General features: G+C 37.9%; 1 protein-coding gene across 5 annotated transcripts in view; it reads right to left on the minus strand.

The window, feature by feature from the left end:
* KLHDC1 (kelch domain containing 1) overlaps nt 1-12,167 on the minus strand; it is a 61,022-nt gene that overhangs the window by 14,964 nt on the left and 33,891 nt on the right. For 4 of the 5 annotated variants that reach the window (XR_007727209.1, XM_050796917.1, XM_050796920.1 and 1 more), the window contains exons 7-10: nt 10,292-10,375; nt 9,782-9,840; nt 6,056-6,192; nt 4,188-4,260 (exon numbers count right to left, since the gene is read on the minus strand). Coding sequence is in view for 4 of the 5 variants with exons in the window: in XM_050796917.1 (XP_050652874.1) it covers nt 4,188-4,260; nt 6,056-6,192; nt 9,782-9,840; nt 10,292-10,375 (353 nt within the window). In the remaining variant the exon portion in view is untranslated. The remainder of the gene's footprint in view (nt 1-4,187; nt 4,261-6,055; nt 6,193-9,781; nt 9,841-10,291; nt 10,376-12,167) is intronic. The other variant, XM_050796918.1, reaches the window with a different exon arrangement.

Consider the following 12,167-nt stretch of genomic DNA (forward strand, 5'->3'; position numbering starts at 1 on the left):
CTGCTCGAAAACTTGTGAATAACAAAAGCAAACATGAGGCTGGGCGCGGTGGCTCAAGCCTGTAATCCCAGCACTTTGGGAGGCTGAGATGGGCAGATCACAAGGACAGGAGTTCAAGATCAGCCTGACCAACATGGTGAAACTCCATCTCTACTAAAAATAAAAAAAAAAATTAGCTGAGCGTATTGGCACATGCCTGTAATCCCAGCTACTTAGAAGGCTGAGGCAGGAGAACTGCTTGAACCCAGGAGGTGGAGGTTGTAGTGAGCCGAGATCACACCACTGCACCCCAGCCTGGGCGACAGAGCGAGACTCCAACTCAAAAAAAAAACCGAACAAACAAAAAAACAACCAAACAAAAGCAAACATGAAAAAAAACCATAATATATTCAGTGATTAGATACACAAATTATTTCTCCATGCACTCCAGCCTGGGTGATAGAGTGAGCCTCCGATTCAAAAAAACAAACAAACAAACAGAAAAACAACAACCAACCAAACAAACAAAAATAAATATCAAGAAAACAACATAATATATTCAGTCATCATATATACAAATTATTTCACAAAGGAGTAGAGCATCTAATGCTCTTTTGGAAGTGGTCTGATAGCTCACGTCTATTTCCAGTATCACATTATTAACAAACAATAATTTTCTCCTGTAGTCCCAGCTACTCAGGAGGCTGAGGCAGGAGGATCGCTTGAACCCGGGAGGCAGAGGTCGCAATGAGCCAAGATCATGCCACTGCACTCCAGCCTGATGACAGACTGAGACTCCATCTCAAAAAACAAAAAAACAAAACAAATACTAATTTTATGGTTTTACAAAGTTGAGTATTTCCAGAGTATGAGAACTCTCAAAAAACTTTCCCAATTTTAGAGGGTAAATTAGGGATTTTTACATAGTTATTGCTTTGACTTTTAGAGTACTTTGATTCCTTTTCTTTTCTTTTTTTTTTTTTTGAGACAGGATCTGGCTTTGTCACCCAGGCTGGAGTGCAGTGGCACAATCTCCGCTTCCTCCATCCTCTGTCTCCCGGGCTCAAGCAATCCTTCCACCTCAGCCTCCTGAGTAGCTGGGACTATAGGCACACGCCACCACACCTAGCTAATTTGTTTTTTGTTTTTTTTTCTTCAGAGATGGGGTTTCACTGTATTATCCAGGCTGGTCTTGAACTCCTGGGCTCAAGCAATCCTCTCACCTTGGCCTCCCAAAGTGCTGGGATTACAGGCATGAGCCACCACACCTGGCCTTGATTACTTTTCTTAATATACCAACTGTTAAAGCAGCAGATTCCTAAAACAATTATAAATCATAACTTATTTTATTACCACACAACTTATTTTATTTTTTCTACTTCCCAGGAACTGGGACACATAACTAATTTTTAGTACGTTAATCCCTTTTACTTAAATTTCACAAGTGCAAACAGTGGAATTATGCACAATTCGTTAAACCAAATACTTTCCTCAGACAATCATGTACACATTTAATGACAAATGCACTTGTGGCCCAAAATGGAACCAAGTCATTAGAGATGTTGTTTGGGAAATACTCTGCCCAATTCTCCAACTCTTATCTTAGATGATACATTGATATAAATCTTCAACAAGAACCCAGACTATGTGGTGGGGTTGAGGATGGGGACTGGAAGAGGGTTAGGTAAAGGAGAGAGAATACAAAAAATGCTCTCATACATGGGAAGGAACAGAATAATTTCCTGGAGAGAAGGTTATGTGTAACCTTGGCGATACTCACCAGATCCAACAGTACTTGGGGCTCTATATACTAATATTTTCTCCAACATCTTTTTCAGACACATAAAAAAGGGTCCTTGCTGATAGCCAACTCTACAGGCTATCAGGTCTGGCTATATATATGGCTTTTCAGCCATAGGTTTATTGAAGGTGAGACCCAGAGAATAGGAGTGCTACACTGTAGAACAGTTGTTCTCAACCAGGGGCAATTTGTCCCCTAAAGAGGCATTTCACAGTATATGGAGATATTTTTAGTCGTCACAACTTGGGAGAGAAAAGGTAGTACAACTGGCATCTACTGGGTAAAGGACAGGGATACTGCTAAACATACTACAATGCACAGGACACCCTCATGACAAAGAATTATGTGGTCTAAAATGTCAGCAATGCCAAGGTTGAGAAACCTTGCTGTAGAGTTCTAAGAGGAGAATTGGGCAGCTTACATTTCAAATTACAACTTCAAAAGTTTGCACAAATTGCTTAAAGATCTTAGCTAAATTGTCACTTTTATAAAAATTAGTATATATATATATACACACACACACATATATATGTTCTCCTTACACTCAACTGTATCCCACCTGTTCTCCTCCTCACCTCATACCTGTAGATCTGCCTCTGTCTTATCTGCCTTAGGGAAACTCTGGCCTGGATTTCATCATCGAAGAACACTGGAAAGCCTTTCCTGCCTTGATTTTGGTGACATCTAGCTTGCAACCTGATGTTTTTTCTACAGACTGATAGTTTATGTCCTTTCACAGCTGCTCTAAACTTATCACCTAAACATTCTAATAAAGCATATTATTTACATGACACATCAGCTGAATTAAAAGAAATCTCTTTACATAGCTCTAGTTCTAACTAATAGTATATTATAGATAATAGTTGTGTTGCTCTAATTACTCATTAAGGGTTGAAATATAAAATAGGAGCAACTTTAAAATTAAACATTTTTACTAATACTTTGGTCTATAATTAATGCATTCATACAATCAAACAACTGGAATAAACTAAGAGATCATCTAGTCCAACTCTCTTATTTCAGAGATGAAGAAATCGATGCTCAGTTTCTTTCTTTCTTTTTTTGAGACAGGGTCTGTGTTACCCAGGCTGGAGTGCAGTGGCACATCTCAGCTCACTACAACCTCAACCTCCTGGGATCAAGTGATCCTCCCACCTCAGCCTCCCGAGTAGCTGGGACTACAGGTGTGCACCACCACACCCGGCCTTTAAAAAAAAAACAAAACTGTAGAGATGGGGTCTCACTATGTTGCCCAGGCTGGTCTCAAACTCCTGGACTCAAGTGATCCTCCTGCCTCGGCCTCCCAAAGTGCTGGGATTAATAGGCGTGAGCCACCACACCTGGCCAATGCTCAGTTTCTTTAAGTGACTTTTCAAAGCCAAAAAAGTAGGTAGTAGCTGAGCAAGGACTGGAACTCTGGGCTCCCATGTCTTAGTACAAAACTCTTTACATTAAAAAAAAAAAATTTCAAAAGAGCCAGAATTGTTAAAGTAATACATTCCAATGAATGTTTTTACATGAAAACATAAGAATCACAATTGCAATTATGAATTCTAAATATATTGTGAATATTAATATAGACACATATACCAAAATAAATATAAATATTTTCAGGTCTGTTTCTCAAGTAAGCTATCATTTATTAAATAACAAAAATACATATCATTAAATTGATTTCACACTAGCATAAATAATCTGTATTTTTAAAATTCTAAAATATATAGCGTAAAAAAGAATTACCAATTATAATGATCATAATGTGCTGAATCTGAATTTCCTATGAAGATATTATTATACTATTCAATAAAATTAGAAAACAATAAGAATTATAGTACAAATGTAGTTTTCTTTGTAGTCTAATAATAGTATATAACTTCTAAAATTTTTAATCCTATGATACACCATAAATAACATTTTCATTTTCAAAAAATTTCCATCAATGAATACATCATGCAGCTAATAAAGATTAATAATAACCTGCCATCCACTGAATCAACATGGAAGTAAATTTCCTGATTAATTTGCTTTAAACCTCTTCCAAAAACAAATAACTACTATTAAAGCCAACCCTATTTTTGTCTGCTTATTAAAAATATTAATATTAAAAACATTAATCTCATATGATGATTTTAATTATCTTAATTTTCACAGTTATCAGGCAAGATTATGCATTTACCTAAAAGAACAACATTTTCAAATATGCAAATATGGGTGAAAACTGGATAGATCATTTCTAACAATCAGATATAATTAAAATAATAAATTATTTAGGTAACATCAAGCTCATTTGAAAGATATCCTTCTTAATGGCTTATGGTTTCAATGGCAAACACTATACATTTGGTACTATATTTTAATACTTTAAAAATTCTTAACGATTTTACTATTTGTGAATTTCTAGACTTACCTAGGTCTTGTTTTAGGTAAATGTGTAAGTTGTTTCCAACAATTTGTTGTGACATTATGAATCCAACCATCACCTGCAATATCATGACAGTTCAGAAAATAAGAATAGGTCTTTGAGATACAATTTTAATTTTCCCCCAAATGTATCATGCTACATTTAAATGACTATCTTTTCTGAGTGCGCCTATTTTACCATACAAATTTTCAAACATTTACAAAAGTAGAGTGACCATGACAATGAACTTCCATATACTGCAGATTCAACAACCATCAAGACTTTGCTATATGTGCTCCACTTATCTTTTTGTTATTCTTATTGCTTAATTTTTCTAAATGAAATCCTAGATCTCCTATCATTTTCCCCATACATACTTCAGTATGCATTACTGAAAATAAAAGGACATTTTTTACATAACCACAATGCCATTATGACAGTCAACCAAACAAAAAAATTTCTTGGGATCATCGAATATCCATATGAACAAATCTTATACTGAAACGGAATCTTTAAGGGAGGAAATAGACTAGCTTATAAGTTAGGACATTTAATTTCCCATAGGTCAATGACCAAAAACAGAAAACAGAACCTAAAAACACTAGAGATCATGAAGATATGATATTAAACAGCCCCTAGTGAAATGTACAGATGTTAGTTTTTTGTTAGATTCCCAATCTCTTTTAATTAAATATCTCACAAATTGGAGAAGTATAATAATATGCAAGAATAACTAACATCTCCTACTAGGAACTGTTGTTTCTCCAACTAACCTCTGGAATTTGTTTGGTGGCCAGCTGACTGCCAGACACACAGCTGATGCTCAATAAACTTTTGTCGGAAAATAGTTGTTTCCAGACCCTAATATATAATTATATAAATGTTTTAATAGTATATAATGTTTCTGAATGAAAACATCTCTAGCCATAGAAAACTTCTGGGTTAAGAAAACAGAAAATGGCTGGGTTTGGTGGCTGACACCTGTAGTCCCAGCACTTTGGGAAGCTGAGGCGAGTGGATCACGAGGTCAGGAATTCGAGACCAGCCTGGCCAACATGGCAAAACCCTACCTCTACTAAAAATACAAAAATTAGCTGGGCATGGTGGTGGGCACCTGTAATCCCAGCTACTCAGGAGCCTGAGGAAGGAGAATCGCTTGAACCCGGGAGATGGAGGTTGCAGTGAGCCGAGATTGCGCCATTGCACTCTAGCCTGGGCCACAGAGCAAGACTCCATCTCAAAAAAAAAAAAAAAAAAAAAAAAAAGAGGAAAAAAAAGAAAAGAAAATAGAAAACACAAAACATCTAACATGCCAATTAAGAAGTTGATATTCTTGGTCATCTGTCTATCCTGATGCCACTATTTTACTGCTGAAAGAAAAACCGCATTCCAAAACCCACAGCCACTGGGACCAGCAATGATAGGAGTTTTAAAAATCTAGCTAAACACTTTCCTCTACAGCTCTGGAACAAAAAGAGAAGCAACTGGGCTTCCCACTTTGTCCTTCCAGGGCCTTTTAAGAAAACCCCCCAGCCTGGAGTATAGCACAAGCGAACAGTGCAAGCATCCTACCCTACAGTACAAGCATCTGGATCAAAAATCAGTGGACACAGAATCACAGAATATAGTAGTAGAAAGGGGCTTTATTTAATCTAGCTTCAATCACCCTTCCTCTTCTCCTTCCCTAGAAAACAGGTGAATGTGGAGAGCCAAGGGTACAAAACCAAAGAGGTCACAATTCATGCAAGAAAACAGTTGAAGATAAAGGCAAACCAGAAAAACAGGAAAAAAGAAAGATTTACTTCACTGTAACTATGAAATACAATTAAGAAAAAAGAATGAGATAATAATTATAGCCAAACTAATCAACTTACTTAATGGGATATTATCTGCACTTAGTCCACCACATAGGAAAAGTTTATCATCAGCTATAGGTGTTAAAGTATGCCATGACCGATGTTTTGGGCTTTCTCCATTAATAGTAATCCTGTGGCAAGGGGGGAAAAAAAGTCTAGGTACTATGTTAATCAAAAGAAAAGATTTTTTAATCATCTTAGATCTTAAAAAAATCTGCCCTCACTGCTCCAAAAAACTTTTACTAGTCCCACCTACATGAATATTTGAAAAACATTATTAAATTCTTAGATGAATTTTAAAAATCTTTCCATTTAATGACCATTCCACCTGGCTATGGAGTGAAAATAAAAGTCAATTCTCAGCCCAACATGGTGGCTCACGCCTGTAATCCCAACACTTTGGGAGGCCAAGGCGGGTGGTTTGCCTGAGCTCAGGAGTTCGAGACCAGACCGGGCAGCATGGTGAAACCCTGTCTCTACTAAAATACAAAAAATCAGCCGGGCATGGCAGCATGCGCCTATAGTCCCAGCTACTCGGGAGGCTGAGGCAGGAGAACTGCTTGAACCCGGGAGGTGGAGGTTGCAGTGAGCCAAGTTTGTGCCACTACACTTCAGCCTGGGTGACAGAGCGAGACTGCTTCTCCAAGAAAAAAAAAAGTCAATTCTCCGTTAATTCACAATGCATACTCAGCATCATTCTTATTGGCTAATCAGCTGCTCCCTCAGTTTTTCAACACAATTTTTTTTTCATGTCTGTAACTTTTTACTGTTGTTTCATGGTTAATTTTGTGTTTTTAGTTGATTTCCCCAAGGATATTATGGGTTTTTATATTGTTGTTTTTACTTTGATCTACTTCTAGAATTTCCCAAAACATTATCTTCCTCTGAAAAACGCTAGCTATTCTAACTTCAGAGTAAAAGCATGAAAGTCATTCCAGATCCAGGGTAAACCTCTAAGGATTTCTCAAAAAAATAAAAATAAAAACAAGGCCAGGCACAGTGGCTCACTACTGTAATCCCAGCACTTTGGGAAGCCAAGGCAGGAGGATTGCTCGAGCCCAGGAGCTAGACAGACCATCCTGAGCAAAATAGAGACATTGTCTCTTAAAACAAAAGAAAACAGAACAACAAGAATAATCATAATAATAAGGGGGACATTTAAAAGAGATGGGGCATGAAAAATAAAAACATAAGCATAACTTATAGCTGGGCCTGGTGGCATGCGCCTGTAATCCCAGCTACTCGGGAGGCTGAGGCAGGAGAATCGCTTGAACCTGGGAAGTGGAGGTTGCAGTGAGCCAAGGTCGCGCCATTGCATTCCAGCCAGGGCAACAAGAGCGAAACTCCCTCTCCAAAAATAATAATAATAATAATAAAATTAAATTAAAAAGCGTAAGTTAGAAGCAAAATAATTTAATTTAGGAGGTGAAAAGATACCATTCTTCCACAGTCTGGAATGTTCCAGAATAACACAGGCCATTTTTGGAAGATATAATTTGTTTTTTACAAAACGGAAATATTTTTACTGTTTGTGTTAATTATAAGAAACTTTTTTTTTTGAGGCGGAGTTTCACTCTTGTTTCCCACGCTGGAGTGCAATAGCGTGATCTCAGCTCACTGCAACCTCCGCCTCCCAGGTACAAGCAATTCTCCTGTCTCAGCTTCCTGAGTAGCTCAGTTTACAAGCATGCGCCAATACACCTGGCTAATTGTTTTGTATTTAGTAGAGACCGGGTTTCACTATGTTAGTCAGGCTGGTGAAGAACTCCTGACTTCAGGTGATCCATCTGTCTCGGCCTCCCAAAGTACTGGGATTACAGGTGTGTACCACTGCGCCTGCCACATTTTATTTTTATTATTATTATTATTTTTTGAGACTGAGTTTCACTCTTATTGGCCAGGCTGGAGTGCAGTGGCATGATCTTGGCTCACTACACCCTCTACCTCCTGGGTTCAAGTGATTCTCCTGCCTCAGCCTCCCGAGTGGCTGGGATTACAGGCATCCGCCACCATACCTTACTTTTTTAGTATTTTTAGTAGAGCCGGGGTTTCACCATGTTGGCCAGGCTGTTCTCAAACTCCCGACCTCAGGTGATCCACCCGCCTCGGCCACCCAACGTGCTGGGATTACACGTATGAGCCACCACATCCAGCCTAGGTTGAACACCTTTTAAACATAATTTTTACCTATTATTATTTCTTCTGTCAGTTGTTCATGCATGCTCTTTGTCCACCTTCTATTAGATTGTCTTTTTTTTATTGATTTACTGAGTTCTTGTGGATCTTTGCCCTGACATCTCTGTTAAAAATACTGCAGATATCAGCTGGGTGCAGTGGCTCATGCCTGTAATCCCAGCAGTTTGGGAGGCTGAGGCGGGCAGATCACAAGGTCAAGAGATCGAGACCATCCTGTCTAACATGGTGAAACCCTGTCTTTACTAAAAATACAAAAAGTAGCTAGGCATGGTGGTGCGTGCCTGTAGACCCAGATACTCGGGAGGCTGAGGCAGGAGAAGAGCTTGAACCAGGGAGTCAGAGGTTGCAGTGAGCCGAGATCATGCTACTACACTCCAGTCTGGTGACAGAGCGAGACTCCGTCTCAAAAAAAAAAAAAAAAAAAAAAAAAAAAATCCAAATATTGCTTCCAGTTTTTTTGTTTCTATTTTACAATTTGCCATTTAATTTTTTGTGGTACATTTTTCTGTAGAGAAATATTTAATTTTTAAGTGGTCTTATCGATCAGTCTTTTCATTTATGAATTTTGAGTTCATATCGTCTTTACAAAGCTTTCTCCATGCCAAGATATTTTTTTTTTAGGATTTTTTTTTTCTTTTTTTTTTTTTTTTGAGACGGAGTCTCGCTCTGTCGCCCAGGCTGGAGTGCAGTGGCCGGATCTCAGCTCACTGCAAGCTCCGCCTCCCGGGTTCACGCCATTCTCCTGCCTCAGCCTCCCGAGTAGCTGGGACTATAGGCGCCCGCCACCTCGCCCAGCTAGTTTTTTGTATTTTTTGGTGGAGATGGGGTTTCACCGGATTAGCAGGATGGTCTTGATCTCCCGACCTTGTGATCCGCCCGTCTCGGCCTCCCAAAGTGCTGGGATTACAGGCTTGAGCCACCGCGCCCGGCCTTTTTTCTTTTCATTTATTTTTTATTATTATACTTTAAGTTCTAGGGTGCATGCGCACAACGTGCAGGTTTGTTACATATGTATACTTGTGCCATGTTGGTGTGCATCCATGCCAAGATTTTAAAGATAATATGCTATATTTTCTTCTGAAACTTTCACGGTTTTATGGTATTCAATGGTATTTATACTTTGGAATAATATATAGCTCTGATTCCATCTCATTATATAAATTGCTAAGTTGATAGCTAAATATATTTGTTCTATTATTAAATACATTTTATGAGCTACAAATAAAATCTGACTTTACTCCATTACTTGTTTACCTGAGATGACCCCATTCAACCACTTCTTCATTTCTTCTACTGATCAATCCTCAAAAAATACTTAGTATAAAACCAGTACTTTTATATAATCTAATTTCAACTGTTAGTATTTTCATGTTTTATCTTGTTTGGTTAAGGAACAAACTCTATTTAAATCTATAAGTCCTTGCTTAAACATACAATCTGAAGGAAAAAAATGACAGTTCAGTGTTAAAGACCCACATTTGGATTATGGACACATACAGACACACACACATGCCTATAGATTAAAATGTACTTAGACTTCAAACTTACCTTCCAGACCAAGTCCAGTTGTCTAGGTTTAGATAGTGCAAATCATTCATCCTAGTTTGCTAAAAGAAAAGTGTGTTACACTGGTCAGTATTTCACATCTTTTATCAGCTAAAATTTTTCTTTTAAAGTAAGTTCAGATTAAAAATAGACTATTTCTATTTTACTTCACATGAGAAGTTTAAATATTGGAAAACAATAATTAATAAGACTGACACAGAGCTCCCAAATCAACGTGTCAAAGGGGACAGGAAGAAATAGGTTTAAATTCACAGGCTTTAGATGACAAGAAATTAATTTTTTCTGATACTGCACCGAAAGATTCTCATTAAAATATGATTTATAATCATCTATGATTGTTCATGTATTGTCTGTTTACGAATTAGAAGATAAATAAAAGTTAGTATTGAATGCCATTTTAATCTCTAGATTACATGAATGTTCAATTATTCCACAAAATCAGAGGATAAATTTTTATAAGGAGCACTGCACATTTCCATTAAAAACACTCACCAAAACACGTCCGCCAAAGATATAACCCTTATTTCCAAGAACTGCACACGTATGCGCGGCTCGTGGCTGTGGTGGAACTCCACCCTGCAAGTAGAAATCAGAACAGATTGCAAAGACTTGAAATATCTGTAATAAAGTTACATTCCTATGCTCAGTATGAGAAAGTCTTAATCACTAAGTTATCATTACCTATGTAATTCAATTAAAAATGCTAATGCAAAAGTTTATTCTAAATAGTACTAATTGCAGACAAATACTATTTGTCAGAATAAATTTTATTCTCCCTGATCTTTACTTTTGAAAATGTTTTTCTTGTATGTCTGACACTATTTAGCAAAATAAGGTTTCATGTAAATTTTTGTTTGAAATACTGTATAAAGATTTTTAAATCAAATTTTGAAATTTTCTCTCTCTCCCTCTCTCCTCTGTCTCCCTCTCACACACAGAGTTCCTATTAGAAGTGAGCGGTGCATATTGCGATTATCTCAGAAACTCTGTAAAATTAAAAATGGCTCCAAAACTCTTGATGCCTCAAATTTACAATAAGTTCACTCTTGGCTTAAGCCAGACAGTGCTCTCTCTCTTACTAAAACTCTTAACATTGGTAATACTTCTCTACACTTTATTTTGAATAAATATAGCAGATCTTTTCTTTAGAGAAGTTTTGTTTTTTGTTTTGAGGCAGTCTTGCTCTGTCACCAAGGCTTGAGTGCAACGGTGCGATCTTGGCTCACTGCCACCTCCACCTCCCAGGTTTACGCAGTTCTCCTGCCTCAGCCTCCTGAGTAGCTGGGATTACAGGCGCGTAACACCAGGCCTAGCTAATTTTTGTATTTTTAGTAGAGATGGGGTTTTGCTTTGTTGTCCAGGTTGGTCTCAAATTCCCGGCCTCAAGTAATCTGCCTGCCTCGACCTCCCAAAGTGCTGGGATTACAGGTGTGAGCCACCGCGCCACCCTAGAGAGGTTTTTAATTGGTGGCAAAAGCAAGTATCATGGGTAGATGAATGAATAAGATTTAAGGGAAGAATCTTCTGCATAGTTTCCATGTTTTCATGGTGAGTGCCTTTATGTATGTATTTTAATTCCAAGTTCTGAAAGAACCTGACATTTTCAGCTCACTGGCTACTCAAAGTGGGTATAGGAAATTAAAGCCTGCATCCAATATCATAACTTCCTAAACTTTTCAGGCTTATTTGAATAACTGTGCTGAGGTCAACTTGGTAAGACATAATTCAGATACTAACTATATAACACTTAAATGAGAACCATTTAAGAATTTTGGTTCCCAGCCCTTCCAGCAGAACAAAATTTTTATTATTACCCCAGGCTTGATCTGAAATTTTGGAAGAATTCTTCTACTATATAGAAGAGAACAGAAGAGCACTGAAAATCTGAAATTTACTGCCTGGAAAAGAGGATCCAGAGAATGGTCAAACTCTAACACTTACTATTTTGCATAGACCTTCCCATCATTTCCATGAACAGAAGCTGGACTGTAAGGAATTCTGGTCATATATGTGTATTAGTAGACACATATGTAACTGCGCATATATGACCTGCTTAGCATTCCACTCTGTTCAATTCTGGTAAGCTTTTCAGTCACAATACCCTGCTGTCGCTAGCAATGAACATGTGACTCAAGACTGGCCAGTCATCCCTTTGGCATCAGGAATTGCTGTAAAGAGTAGGAACATGCCGAAGTAGAGGCCAAGTCCTTTTCTTTCTTTCTTTCTTTTTTTTTTTTTTGTAGAGACGGAGTCTCATTCTGTTGCCCAGGCTGGAGTGCAGTGGCGCAATCTCGTCTCACTGCAACCTCGGCCACCCAGGTTCAAGCAATTCTCCTGCCGCAGCCTCCTGAGTAGCTGGGACTACAGG

Source organism: Macaca thibetana, chromosome 7 (assembly GCF_024542745.1).
Source record: "Macaca thibetana thibetana isolate TM-01 chromosome 7, ASM2454274v1, whole genome shotgun sequence".
NCBI classification, from domain to species: domain Eukaryota; kingdom Metazoa; phylum Chordata; class Mammalia; order Primates; family Cercopithecidae; genus Macaca; species Macaca thibetana.